Source organism: Oncorhynchus gorbuscha, linkage group LG24 (assembly GCF_021184085.1).
Source record: "Oncorhynchus gorbuscha isolate QuinsamMale2020 ecotype Even-year linkage group LG24, OgorEven_v1.0, whole genome shotgun sequence".
In the NCBI taxonomy this organism is placed as follows: Eukaryota; Metazoa; Chordata; class Actinopteri; order Salmoniformes; family Salmonidae; genus Oncorhynchus; species Oncorhynchus gorbuscha.
In genome coordinates, this window is record NC_060196.1 from 10,461,875 (window position 1) to 10,476,905 (window position 15,031).

Genomic DNA, 15,031 nt, shown 5'->3' on the forward strand with positions numbered 1-15,031 from the left:
AGCAATTTCCAAAAACCTGAAGGTACCACATTCATCTGATCAAACAATAGTATGCGAGTATAAACACCATGGGACCATGCAGCCGTCATACCGCTCAGGAAGGACACGAGTTCTGTCTCCTAGCGATAAACGTACTTTGTTGCGAAAAGTGCAAATCAATCCCAGAACAACAGCAAAGGACCGTATGAAGATGCTGGAGGAAACAGGTACTACAAATCTATATCCACAGTAAAAGTCCTATATCGACATAACCTGAAAGGTCGCTCAGCAAGGAAGAAGCCGCTGCTCCAAAACCGCCATAAAAAAGCCAGGCTACGGTTTGCAACTGCACAAGGGGACAAAGATTGTACTTTTTGGAGAAATGTCCTCTGGTCTGATGAAACAAAAATAGAACTGTTTGGCCATAATGACCATCGTTATGTTTGGAAGAAAAAGGGGGACGTTTGCAAGCCGAAGAGCACCATCCCAACCGTGAAGCATGGGGGTGGCAGCATCATGTTGTGGGGGTACTTTGCTGCAGGAGGGACTGGTGCACTTCACAAAATAGATGGCATCATGAGGCAGGAAAATTGTGTGTATATATTGAAGCAACATCTCAAGACATTAGTTAGGAAGTTAAAGCTTGGTTGCAAATGGGTCTTCCAAATGGACAATGACCCCAAGCATATTTCCAAAGTTGTGGCAAAATGGCTTAAGGACAACAAAGTCAAGGTATTGGAGTGGCCATCACAAAGCCCTGACCTCAATCCTATAGAAAATGTGTGGTCAGAACTGAAAAAGCGTGTACGAGCAAGAAGGCCTACAAACCTGACTCAGTTACACCAGCTCTGTCAGGAGGAATGGGCCAAAATTCACCCAACTTATTGTGGGAAGCTTGTGGAAGGCTACCCAAAACTTTTGGCCCAGTTAAACAATTTAAAGGCCATGCTACCAAATACTAATTGAGTGCATGTAAACTTCTGACCCACTGGGAATGTGATGAAAGAAATAAAAGCTGAAATAAATCATTCTCTCTACTATTAATCTGACATTTCACATTCTTAAAATAAAGTGGTGATCCTAACTGACCGAAGACAGGGAATTTGTAATATGATTAAATGTCAGGAATTATGAAAAACAGAGTTTATATGTATTTGGCTAAGGTGTATGTAAACTTCCAACTTCAACTGTATATATAAACATTTTTACTTAGACACCCGTCACCCATTCCAAACCTTCCTGCGACCCACCAGTTGAGAATTGCTAAGCTAAATAATGGTTCCCAGATATCCCCTGTGTACATCTCAAGCCACACTGCTACAATTTTTCTATATTGTGGATACTCCTATGTCTGATAAGGCTACTCAGGAAGGAGAAGCTCTTGTAACATTGTTTGCACTTGAAGGGCCTCTCCTTGGTGTGAACGGTCTGGTGCCTCTTCACATAGTTCGCCTCAGTGAAGCGCTTCCCACACGTGGGGCAGGCATACGGCTTGTCGGCGTCCGTCCTAATGCTCGGCCTCCCACGTTGTGTCCCAATAACACCAGAGGAGGTAGAAGCAGGAGCAACCACCCTCAGGTGGTTAGTATTTGAGCTCCCTCCTTGACCTCTAGCCATTGTTTGGGTGTGGTTGGGATTGTGTGCTGTGTTACAGGATAAGTACTTCTTGTGGTGAACGCCCATCCTGACCCTGTCTGTATTGGTGGGGTAACCATGAGGTAACTGAGAAAGGCTAGACCCAGGCCCAGGCTTTCTATGAATCCAGTCACCAGGCATTAGACAAGACCCTGAAGGAGAAAACAGACTTCCTGTTAGACTCCCACCAGGGGTGTCTCCCACCACTCTCTGTGAAGGCTGAAGCCCAGGGTGACCTGCTCTGTTCATCATGGATACTGTGGTGTTTGTATCATAGGAACAGGAGGGTCTATTTTTATCAGCCCCAGGCCCTGCTTCATCCCTGCACTGAGACTGTGAAGAGAAGGGTCTGGGCTGCAGACCGGATCCATGAGTGGAGCCTCTGTCTCTCTGATGACCACCAGGACTGTTGTTCAGTCCACCTGTCCACTGGTTGTGTTCTGTGTGGTGGTGGGGTCTCTGTCCTTCGCGGTTGGGTCCTGGTTCTGACTCGCGAAGGAAGAGCGACGGCTCCTGATCCAGTGTCCTGATCCGGGGCCAGGGTTTGAGACCAGCCGCTTCAGAGGTCCAGTCTCTCCCGCCAGCAACACCAGATATCCGCACGTCCTCATGGACTGCAGACTGTAAATACAAATTGATACATTTTTATGTAAGAAACACCTTGCTGTACACACAGAAACATGACATTATAAAATGCTAACCACAGTCAACTACCTAACCATATGGAAACATTGGAGTTTATTTTTTTAAATAAAATCCCTTTGTTGATTCAAGAATGAAGTATGTTTTGGTTGGGCTGAGATATAGGAAACTCAGTCCCTGCAATGATACAAAAATAACCAAGTCAGTCAGCACAGGTTCAATTTTGTATTTGATTTCAACAAGATGGTCATACACTCCACATGGGACAGTGACGTTTTCAACGGAAATCACAGAAGTTTGGTACTGAAGCAATCTTTCCCATTGAAAGCACTTCAGCCAAGCCTGAATTCAAGCAATAATGACACAGATAGTTAAAAATATATATAACTAGATTATAGCTTCCGTCCAAATGTTGTGAATTATATATATATATTCATGTCAGTCATTAGTCAACTCCGCTACACTTAAGTTACTTCAGACAGTGAATGCTAACGATGGCTAACTATGCTAACTATTCGACCAGCCTGTTTAAATGAGTGTTAGCATGCTAATAGCACACCCTGCACCCGAAAAGATATATTATTAGGGGTATGCAGTGGGTTGATAAAGATAACAACAAAGTATGGGACATTTCAAAAGAAAATCTCAGCTAATGAGAAAACAGTCATAGTATTTAAAGTAAGAGAATTAAAATGTTTTAACAAGACAACCTTGGTTCTAATTTGTATGGGCTCCAATGGCAGATTTTGAGCAATTTTTACATCCATCCCCCAGTAGAGGGGGGATGTGAAGATGCTGGAGGAAACAGATACAAAAGTATCTATATCCACAGTAAAACAAGTCCTATATCGACATAACCTGAAAGGCCGCTCAGCAAGGAAGAAGCCACTGCTCCAAAAACCGCCAGAATTAAGCCAGGCTACGGTTTGCAACTGCACATGGGGACAAAGATTGTACTTTTTGGAGAAATGTCCTCTGGTCTGATGAAACAAAAATAGAACAGTTAGGCCATAATGACCATTGTTATGTTTGGAGGAAAAAAAGGGGGAGGCTTGCAAGCCGAAGAACACAATCCCAAACGTGAAGCACGGGGGTGGCAGCATCATGTTGTGGGGGTGCTTTGCTGCAGGAGGGACTGGTGCACTTCACAAAATAGATGGCATCAAGAGGTGGGAAAATAATGTAGATATATTGAAGCAACACCTCAAGACATCAGTCAGGAAGTTAAAGCTTGGTCGCAAATGGGTCTTCCAAATGGACAATGACCCCAAGCATACTTCCAAAGTTGTGGCAAAATGGCCTAAAGACAACAAAGTCAAGGTATTGGAGTGGCCATCACAAAGCCCTGACCTCAATCCTATAGAAAATTTGTGGGCAGAACTGAAAAAGTGTGTGCGAGCAAGGAGGCCTACAAACCTGACTCAGTTACAATAGCTTTGTCAGGAGGATTGGGCTAAAATTCACCCAACTTATTGTGGGAAGCTTGTGGAAGGTTTCCCGAAACGTTTGACCCAAGTTAAACAATTTAAAGGCCATGCTACCAAATACTAACTGAGTACATGTAAACTTCTGACCCACTGGGAATGTGATGAAAGAAATAAAAGCCTAAATAAATCTTTCTACTATTCACATTCTTAAAATAAAGTGGTGATCCTAACTGACCTAAAACAGATAATTTTTATGAGGATTAAATGCCAGGAATTGCAAAAAACTGAGTTGAAATATATTTGGCTAAGGTGTATGTAAACTTCTTCTCCGCAATGAGTCTGGATCTGAGTACTTCCCCGACCCTTCACCAATGTCAACGTATTCGGGGCCGACTGATTGGTCCAGAAACCGATGGGTTGGGCCAGAGCCAGAACACACATGGGTAAAGCGGTTTGAAAATTCGTCATTGGCTTTGATACTCTAAACCCCAAACTTCAACTAAATCTGGGGAGAAGTCTGTCCATAATAAAGTGCTGCTCTGCCTTCTTAACAACACTATCAATAAGGCAGGTTCTACAGGTTCTAGTTTTGGCGCACAAATATGGAAAATTACAATTGGCTCAGAACCGGGGCAGCACAGCTGGCCCTTAAATGTACACGGAGTGCTAACATTAATAATATGCAAGTCAATCTCTCATGGTTCAAAGTAGAGGAGAGATTGACTTCATCACTTGTTTTGTAAGTACTGTTAAAATGTTGAATGCACCGAGATGTCTGTTGAAAGTACTAGCAAACAGCTCGGACACCCATGCATACCCCACAAGACATGCCACCAGAGGTCTATTCACAGTTCCAAAGTTCAGAACAGACTATGGGAGGACCACAGTACTACATAGAGCCATTACTATATGGAACTCTATTCAACATCAGGTAGCTGATGCAAGCAGTATAATCAGATTTAAAGAACAGATAAATACACCTTATGGAACAGCGGGGACTATGAAGAGACACACACACATAGGAACAGACACAAACATACACATGCTAACACACGCACTCTACACACACGTACACATGGATTTTGTGTTGTAAATAAGATGTCGTGGAGTAGTGGCCTGAGGGCACATACTTAAGGTGTTGTGAAAAGTGCAAATGTAATGTCATGTAATATTTGTATATATAGTAGCTGCCTTAAAGGCAAGGTTCACCCATTTTGAATGTTATATTGTTATTGTGCATCTCTGAGTGATGTTCTATCGATTCCCTGGACCATTTCATGTTTTCATGTGTATCTGAGTTACTGGCGTTCAAGAAGGCAGAAATGTGTCTGGTATGATGTAGCACCGTGTTAAGTCTCTCACTACACTGGAAGTTAATAGGAATATTACTTTAGATCGTGAAAACAACTATCATACATCTCAGATTTCAATACTGGCCAATGTCATAACTCAGGGAGGATGTCTTCTCTCCAATGAGCCTTGGAACATATTTTTGCGATATTCCTACCTCAAGAAATGTGTAATTTAACAGAGGGTCTTGCACATTTTTCCTATTTGTCTGCCTCTTTAGTCCAGGGTGCATTGCATGGTGCCATTGACAAAGATGTTACAGAAAGGAAATAGGAATCCAATGAATGAAGCAACGTATAAAGCCCCACCCAGCAGACTGTCGACCAATCGCATTCATGTTGTCATACTGCGTCACACGGTTTCTAAGCTAATCATCACGCAATCCCTTCTCAAAGTCAGTGTATGTGTCGAGAAACATGCCTATTTTCCTCTAAAGTACATAATGTCACGATTCCAAAGCTATATGATATTACAGATAGCAAGTTAGTTATTTAAAATCTCTGAAAATATTTGTAATGTTGTACTTCTTCTTGACAAACATTGTGCTACTGTTGAGTTTTTGAATTGCTCAGAATGCACCATGCTGGCATGTCCTCAAAAGTATATTTGCTGTTGCCAATGTTAGACTCCACTGTGAGGCACATCAATCTGCAGGTTGAACATGGTGAGATTGATATTGCAGGTTGTTTAGGCGATTTAACAGCTAAATAGCTACGTCACATGCTGATATTATATTTGGTATTATTGTTTGTAGCTATGTTTGCTAGCTTGCTACATAGCTAGCCAGCCAGCCAGCCAATAGAAAGAGCATTGCATTGTGTAGCCGACTTGAGATTCAACAGATTTCCACAACGATACCCTTCATAAATACAAATACTCTGATTGGTTAGAGACGATACAATCGCTGATGACTTTGTTTTGTACAACGCCCCTCATCACCACAAACGACTTCAATGATGGCGGTCTCAGAGTAAAGTGTGAAGCTAAATAAGAAGCGAATTAATTTGGTGTGAGTCATCAGGCTAATCGAAGGCAGGCTAAAGGCAATACCTGTTCGGGGCTTAACCTGTGGCGCCATCAGTCTCTGTGAATCACAACTATAGGAGCATCACTAGCCGTGTCTGTTCTTTTCCACCACATACGGACACCCCGTCCCCGTAGACCAAATCTACACCTCGCCCTAGTCTCAGCCAGTCTGTTGTCATGGAGATGTTGTTTTGTGTTCGACTGTCTGTTTCTGGTTAACAGTGTTGTTCCCCAGCCCAGAGCTGAGGACACTTTCCCATCCACTGACCTCCACTATGTCACCTCCGGTCCTGGCCTGCTCGGTGACGTCGTCCACAGGAACCTTGGCTGCACCGGTCTGGGAATCCAAGATGACCGCCCAGTCTCCTCTGTTAGCTTCGAGCCAACCACCTGCAGGAAGAGGTTATACATGGCAGAAAACTCAACATATGGAGTTTGAGTCAATTACCTGGTCAAGTTCAAACATTATAATGTTTGTTTTAGTAGATAAACACAAGTTGTATTTATTTCATTTTATGCAGGTGCATCTCTATTCATATTGATGTATATATACACATAGTATATATATGTTCTCGATATGTATTTCTCCCTTACCTTCATCCCAGATCTTTAGTCCACTCTCTGGTCTGTTCTCTATTGTCTCCTCTTTGACCAGCTGCAGATCAGGCATCCCATCCTCTTTGTCTACTGACTGTAAGAGATAGAGGGAGAGGATCAAGAAATCTGATATGATTTGATTGGGCAATGAGGGATTGCCATGGATACTATGCAAACATTGTAATTTATTTGATTACTTGGCACTCTTTAAAAGGATAGTTTGGGATTTTGGCAACTAGCTGTGCTAACAAGCTTAGCGCAAAGAATGGAAGTCTTTGTTTACACCTAATCCAGTTTTTGTGCTAAGCAAGTTAGCACTGGCTCGTGAAATTCCCTCTAACTTCCTGGATATTGGACGCAGAGATGAAAAATGGTATCCACCAGTTCATCTGACTTACCCCTTTAATGGTTTGATCATTCAAAGGCATGGTCCCAGACTTAACCTTTTTGGGATAAGGGGCAGCATTTTCACTTTTGGATGAATAGCGTGCCCAGAGTGAACTGCCTCCTACTCTGTCCCAGATGCTAATATATGCATAGTATTATTAGTATTGGATAGAAAACACTCTGAAGTTTCTAAAACTGTTTAAATTAAGTATGTGAGTATAGCATAACTCATATGGCAGGTGACAATTTGAGAAGAATCCAACCAGGAAGTGGGAAATCTGAGGTTTGTAGTTTTTCAAAGCTTGGCCTACCGAATACACAGTGTCTATGGGGTCAAGTTGCACTTCCTAAGGCTTCCAGTAGATGTCAACCGTCTTTAGAAACTTTTTTCAGGCTTCTGCTATAAAGGAGGGGGGAATGGAAGCTGAATGAGTCATGGGTCTGGCAGAGTGTCTCAGGCTCGTGACGTGCGCTCCCGACAGAGTTAGCTCTCGTTCCAGTGCTTTTCTTCAGACATAGGAATTCTCCGGTTGGAACCTTATTGATGATTTATGTTAAAAACATCCTAAAGATTGATTCCATACATCGTTTGACTTGTTTCTACGACCTGTAACGGAACTTTTTGAGATTTTTTCTGGACATAGTGCTCGCGCATCATGAAGACGGATTACTGGGCTGAACACGCTAACAACAAGTGGCTATTTGGACATAAATTATGACATTATGGAACATTATGGAACAAATCAGTCATTTATAGTTGAACTGGGATTCCTGGCAGTCCATTCTGATGAAGATCATCAAAGGTAAGGGAATATTTATAATGTTATTTCTAACTTCTGTTGACTCCAACATGGCGGATATTTCTTTGGCTGGATTGGGCTCTGAGCGCTGTACACAGATGATGCTTTTTCTGTAAAGTTTTTAAAAAATCTGACACAGCGGTTGCATTAACCTCTTGCTCCTACCTGACACGCAGGCGTCCCATCTAGAAATCTGGAAATGCAAATGCGCTACGCTAAATGCTAATAGTACTAGTTAAAACTCAAACGTTCATTAAAATACACATGCAGGGTATTGAATTAAAGCTACACTCGTTGTGAATCCAGGCAACAAGTCAGATTTTTAAAATGCTTTTGGCGAAAGCATGACAAGCTATTATCTGATAGCATGTAACACCCCAAAAGACCCGCAGGGGACGTAAACAAAATAATTAGCATAGTCGTCGCTACACAAACTGCACAAATAAAATATAAAACATTCATTACCTTTGACCATCTTCTTTGTTGGCACTCCTAGATGTCCCATAATCACTATTGGGTCTTTTTTTCGATTAAATCGGTTCATATATAGCCTAGATATCGATCTATGAAGACTGTGTGATAAACTTAAAAAAATAGCGTCTTATAACGTAACGTCATTTTTTTTAATTAAAAAAGTCGACGATAAACTTTCACAAAACACTTCGAAATACTTTTGTAATGCAACTTTAGGTATTAGTAAACGTTAATAAGCGATCAAATTGATCACAAGGCGAAGTATATTCTTTAGCTGTCCGTCTGGAAATAATGTCCGGGTAAATCTCAACCAAAATATCCGGTCGGAGACCGGAAGAACTGCGCTGCCTTGCATCTGTTTGACCAAGAAACAAATAGTAGGCAAATGACAAGACTCTAGACAACGTGTGGAAGCTGTAGGTATTGCAACCTCAGCCCCATTAAATGTGGTTCACCTTTATCAATGGGTTCAAGTGGCGGATGGATATATTTTTCCATTTTCAGTGATCAGATTTTCCTGCACTTTTCAATGAAACGCACGTTCTGTTATAGTCACAGCCGTGATTTAACCAGTTTTATAAACGTCTGAGTGTTTTCTATCCACACATACTAATCATATGCATATACTATATTCCTGGCATGAGCAGCAGGGCGCTGAAATGTTGCGCGATTTTTAACAGAATGTTCGAAAAAGTAGGGGGTAGGAGTAACAGGTTAAGGAGAAGTCTATCTTTAATTCTGTGAATAACACTTGTATCTTTTATCAATGTTTATGATGAGTATTTCTGCAAAATCACCGGATGTTTTGGAATCAAAACATTACTACACGTAATGCGCCAATGCAAACTAAGATTTTTGGATATAAACATTATCGAACAAAACATACATGTATTGTGTAACAGGAAGTCCTATGAGTGTAATCTGATGAAGATCATCAAAGGTTAGTGATTCATTTTATCTATATTTCTGCTTTTTGTGACTCCTATCTTTGGCTGGAAAAATGGCAGTTTTTTTGACTTGGCTATCACCTAACATAATCATATGTTGTGCTTTCGCTGTAAAGCCTTTTTTAAATCGGGCACGATGGGTAGATTAACAAGAAGTTTATCTTTCATTTGCTCTATTGGACTTGTTAATGTGCGAAAGTTACATATTTCAAAAAAATATTTTTGAATTTCGCGAGCTGCCTTTTCAGCGGAATGTTGTCGAGAGGTTCCGCTAGCGGAACGCCTGCCCGAGAAAGGTTAAGACTAAATTAATCAAAACCCGTATCCACAAAGTGTCTTGGTGTAGGAGTGCTGATATAGGATCTGTCCATACAATCATATTTATTATGAACAGTGATCAGCACTCCTACTCTGAGATACCCTGAGTAGAAGTGCTGATTGAGGATCAGGTCTTATTCATTACGATCTAAAAATGCAAAACTGATCCTAGATCAGCACTCCTACTCTGAGAGGCTAATACCTAATACCATTCAGACAGTAGTTCACAGTGAACTCACCTCACTGAGACTGTGTGTGGTCCTGTGCTGCTCAGCTGGGTCCTCTGTGGGTTCAGGAGGTGTAGTCTGGTTGTCCTCCATGACCATGGTCCCCCCAGGGTTCCCCAGACCCTCCTCACACCCCTCCTCCTTCACCAGCAGCACCTCTGGACCCTCCTCCTGGAAGAGAGAGGTGATACAGACTACAGACATATACTCCCTCAGGTACGTACACACAGATAAACACACTTTCAACATGGAGTGTTTACCCATCTCCATTACACTTGAGTCCTATACTGTAGTTACAGAATTACTTAATTGTTGTGGACATAAATATGTTGTTGTGGATAAATAAGTTAGCTATCATAAGTCAAGTCATACAACCCTGACTAGACTATTTTGAAGTGTGTAGTAGGTGTTTGTTAGTGTCTGGGTATGTGTAAGTATATTTAGTAAGTGTATATTGGTTATAAAGCGCTGTTGTGTGTATGAATAGTGTGAGATCAGATCTGATGTGCAGTTCATTCGGACCCCTTGACTTTTTCCACATTGTTATGTTACAGCTTTATTCTAAAATGGATTAAATCATTATTTCCCTTTCATCGATCTACACACAATACATCATAATGACAAAGCAAAAACAGGCTGAGACATTTTTGCACATTTATTAATTAAACATAAACAGATATATTACATTTACATAAGGATTCAGACCCTTTACTCAGTACTTTGTTGAAGCACCTTTAGGCAGTCTCGAGACTTCTTGGGTATGACGCTACAAGCTTGGCACACCTGTATTTGGGGAGTTTCTCCCATTCTTCCCTGCAGATCCTCTCAAGCTCTTTCAGGTTGGATGGGGAGCATCGCTGCACAGCTATTTTCAGGTCTCTCCAGAGATGTTAGATCGGGTTGAAGTCTGGGCTCTGGCTGGACCACTCAAGAACATTCGGAGACTTGTCCTGAAGCAACTCCCGTGTTGTCTTGGCTGTGTGCTTCGGGTCATTGTCCTGTTGGAAGGTGAACCTTGGCCCCAGGATAAGGTCCGGAGCAGGTTTTCATCAAGGATCTCTTATTATTTGGTCCGTTCATCTTTCCCTCGATCCCGATTAGTCTCCCAGTATCTGCCTCTGAAAAACATCCCCACAGCATGATGCTGCCACCACCATGCAACACTGTAGGGATGGTGCCAGGTTTCCGCCAAACTTGACGCTTGGCATTCAGGCCAAGAGTTCAATATTGGTTTCATCAGACCAAAGAATCTTGTTTGATCATTTTATGTGCATTTTGGCAAACTCCAAGCGGGCTGTCAGGTGCCTTTTACTGAGGACTGACTTCCGTCTGGCCACTCTACCATAAAGGAATGATTGGTGGAGCACTGCAGAGATGTTTGTCCTTCAGGGAGGTTCTCCCAGCTTCATAGAGCAACTCTGGAGCTCTGTCAGAGTGACCATCAGGTTCTTGGTCACCTCCCTGACCAAGACCCTTCTCCCTCGATTGCTCAGTTTGGCTGGGCAGCCAGCTCTAGGAAGAGTCTTGGTGGTTCCAAACTTCTTCCATTTAAAATGATGGAGGCCACTGTGTTCTTGGGGACCTTCAATGCTGCAGAAATGTTTTGGTACCCTTCCCCAGATCTGTGCCTCGACACAATCCTGTCTCTGCGCTTTAAGGACAATTCCTTCAACCTCATGACATGGTTTTGCTCTGACATACACTGTCAAATATGGGACCTTATATAGACAGGCGTGTGCCTTTCCAAATCATGTCCAATAAATTTAATTTACCACACGTGGACTCCAAGTTGTAGAACAATCTCAAGGATGATCAATGGAAACAGGATGCACCAGAGCTCAATTTCATGTCGCATAGCAAAAGGTCTGAATACTTATGTAAATGAGGTATTTTTTTCTAAAAACCTGTTTTCGCTTTTTCCTTATGGGGTATTGTGTGTAGATTGAGGGGGAAAAAATAATTGAAACTTTACAGCCTTATTCTAAAATGTAACAAATGTGGAAATAGTCAAGGGGTCTGAATATGTTCTTAAAGCACAGTATATTATAAGGAAATTTCAATGAAAGTCAGAATGAAATGTCCCATTTTGTGTTTATTAAACAAACACGTTTTAAATACACCATATGAAAACCACACATACAAATGTCTCAAATAAAAATTAGCAAAAGAGTCTGAGAAAAAATTAAGTAGTTGAACAGAAGTAATGAAATAGTCATTTGTGAACATCATATAGCCTACACGGTACAAACACAATATGTAACAGACTTTTTCAGCTCACACATTTCCATATATCACACAATGTCTGGATGCAATATTCTACTCAGGAATATTAAACACTGAACTCTGTTACTTTCCTTATTACAAATGCTTCTGTGGGTCTTTTCTGCAGACAACAAAGATTTTTTTTTTCTTTAATGCAGGGTTTGATTCAAACATCAGAAGCTGTGTTATAGAGTGGAATGCTTTTTCTGCTGGTGTATACTGAGGTAGCACCTTTCTGGGAACCTCTACCAGCAGTGCGTTCAGACAAACGGCCTCTCTCCTGTGTGGACCTTCAAGTGCATCTTCAAATGGTGGTGGCGGGAGAACCTCTTCTCACACTGGGGGCAGCTGTAAGGTTTCTCCCCTGTGTGGACCCTCTGATGCCTCTTCAGGTCACCAGCCTGGGTGAACCGCATGTGACACTGGGTACAGCTGTAGGGTTTCTCCCCTGTGTGGACCCTCTGGTGGATCTCCACCTTCTGGGAGCAGCTGAAGCCTTTGTTACAGAACATGCAGAGGAACCGTTTTTCTTTACTACCGCCCGATATTCCTCCCCCTCCCCGAGCCTGGACTCTAGCCCTGTCATTTGAGTTCCATGCCTGATCGAAAAGGACACGGCTGTGTGAATCGGAAGGTGCCAATGACGTAGACACTGGGTCGCGATTCCTGAACACGTGTAAAGGGGAGTGGGTCTCTAAGCTTTCCCTGTAGTCTAAGAAGTCACTGGTGTTGCCCTGTCCTTCCCCTAAGTGAGTATTGTCTACATTCCATGGAAGAGGGGTGTCGCCCTCCACTTTCACCTCATCCACGACTATAACCCCCTCTTTCTTATCTAGGCACCCTTCAGAGTATACACTACTACTATACCGGTTCCATTCCCCTCTAAACATATCAGTCTGTCTCTCTAAACCCAAGGATATGTTGCCAGGGTCCATCTCTGTAGTGTAAGAACAAGACGGATCATCATCAACACCAGTGTCTAACGTGTCACCATCCCCACAGGAATGAACAGACCTCTGGCTCTGGTGAAATACCGGTAAGTACTCTGAGCCGGGAGCAGGAGGACAGCCCAGTGGCCCCTGCCCCAGTCTCTCTGGGTCTGATATTTGTTCAGATCCTGTGTCTAAGAGCCTGTGTGTTACAGTTAAAGTCTTGGTGTCTGTCTCTGAATTGAGGACGGCATCCGGCCTTCCACTGACCTCCATGATGCTGCGTCGGGTCCTGGGCTGGGATGCGGCAGCAGCGGTGGTGGGGTCCTCCGTGGCTTCATAGAGTCCATTCTGGATGTCTCTGCTGTGCCGTGGGTTCTCCTCTCCTTCAGATCTCTCCTGCTTGACACCAGGGCCTGCAGCCTCTGTATCTGCAGACTGACAAAAAGAGGAGGTTATTACCAGTACATGAGTAGAAATGGATAACAATGCTGTAGGGAAGTCTCCCCTATGGCAGATACATTTGGATGCACATGTAAGCAAGTGAATAGCTGAGGGAATCCTTTCTGAAACTTGTCACATTTGATGTACTGTAATTTTAATGGACCACTGTTGCACATACCTCTATTACGATAACGTGCTGGGTTGAGGTTCCACTCCCTTCATCTACAGCTATGGGTTCGTCATTTCTCCATGTATTGTGGCCTGCTGGCTTCACAAAGTTCCTGTGGCTTCCAGTGAGTTGTCCTTCACCTGAGAGAGTGATTGGGTGAAAAGAGAAAGTTAGGTTAGGTGCTGTCAATGTTCAACGCTTTATTGACCATTGTACACTATTGAGTTTTGACGCAGTCCAGAATTGGCAAGGATGTAAGTAACAGTTCTCATAACTTCTTGCAAGATAAAGTAATCACTGGAATTATTGCATACATACTATCCAAACACATGTGATCAGAAGGGAACGAGGCAAAATGTACCTCTTGCCATTCCTCTGTATCGGTCGAGGATCTTGACACTACTGGGACGACTGGCGAGGACGCGCTCTCGTATTGTCTTCTCTGCGCGCTCCCGTGCCACCTTCAGTTCCAGTAGTTGTAATTTCCTCCGCAAACCCCGGTTTTCTTTCTGGCTTTGGGTTATTTCCAAACGAAACACTGCGTAGTCATCGTCTACGAGTTTACAGATCTCTGCCACGGCTGCATTCGCTAGTACCTCCATAATGGAGGCTATTTGAGTATGAAAAACCATACAGTTAGCCATTGTTAGCAGCTAGTTAGCGTCACCAAGATAACATCTATCAACCAAGTCCTGTCTCCAACGCGAATTAAAGACTACTTGGGGTAAGTATGTGATGCTTAGCAGTTAAATTAGTCATATTTTTAGTTCCATTAGGTTAATAAATGTCTAAAAAATAACAATAAAAACGCTAACGTTTACATTGTTCTCGGTCACTGTTTACTTCCTTTTTAGACTGAATAGAAAGGATTTCATTGGTTGGCGTCATGGGGCGTGATTATATGGAACAAGGAGTGTTCTGAGCTGCTCTTTGAAATGCTATTGCTTGCTGCGTTATAAATTCATCAAAATAATTCACAGCCATAGTGTATCCACCACTGAAATATACATAAATACAAATTAACAATCACAACAAGATAGCCTGCAGAGTTCTGTCCTACTATTTGAATTTGAACTTCTACTTTAAAAAATCCACCTCTCTAAAGACAAGTCTCTCACCTTTGCCGCCTGCTATAGACCACCCTCTGCCCCCAGCTGTGCTCTGGACACCATATGTGAACTGATTGCACCCCATCTATCTTCAGAGCTCGTGCTGCTAGGCGACCTAAACTTGAACATGCTTAACACCCCAGCTATCCTACAATCTAAACTTGATGCCCTCAATCTCACACAAATTATCAATGAACCTACCAGGTACCTCCCCAAAGCCTTAAACACGGGCACCCTCATAGATATCATCCTAACCAACTTCCAAATACACCTCTGCTGTCTTCAACCAAGATCTCAGCGATCACTGCC

General features: G+C 42.6%; 1 protein-coding gene across 1 annotated transcript; it reads right to left on the reverse strand.

Moving 5' to 3' along the window:
* Positions 1-1,056: 1,056 nt before the first annotated feature.
* Positions 1,057-14,615, reverse strand: LOC124012419. The gene is made up of 7 exons (XM_046326007.1): positions 13,975-14,615; positions 13,623-13,753; positions 13,271-13,438; positions 9,822-9,980; positions 6,654-6,750; positions 6,328-6,449; positions 1,057-2,235 (listed from the first exon to the last, which is right to left on the reverse strand). Exons 1-7 carry the CDS (start codon positions 14,255-14,257, stop codon positions 1,297-1,299), a joined length of 1,899 nt encoding a protein of 632 aa, XP_046181963.1. The 5' UTR covers positions 14,258-14,615; the 3' UTR covers positions 1,057-1,296.
* Between the last annotated feature and the right edge of the window lie 416 nt (positions 14,616-15,031).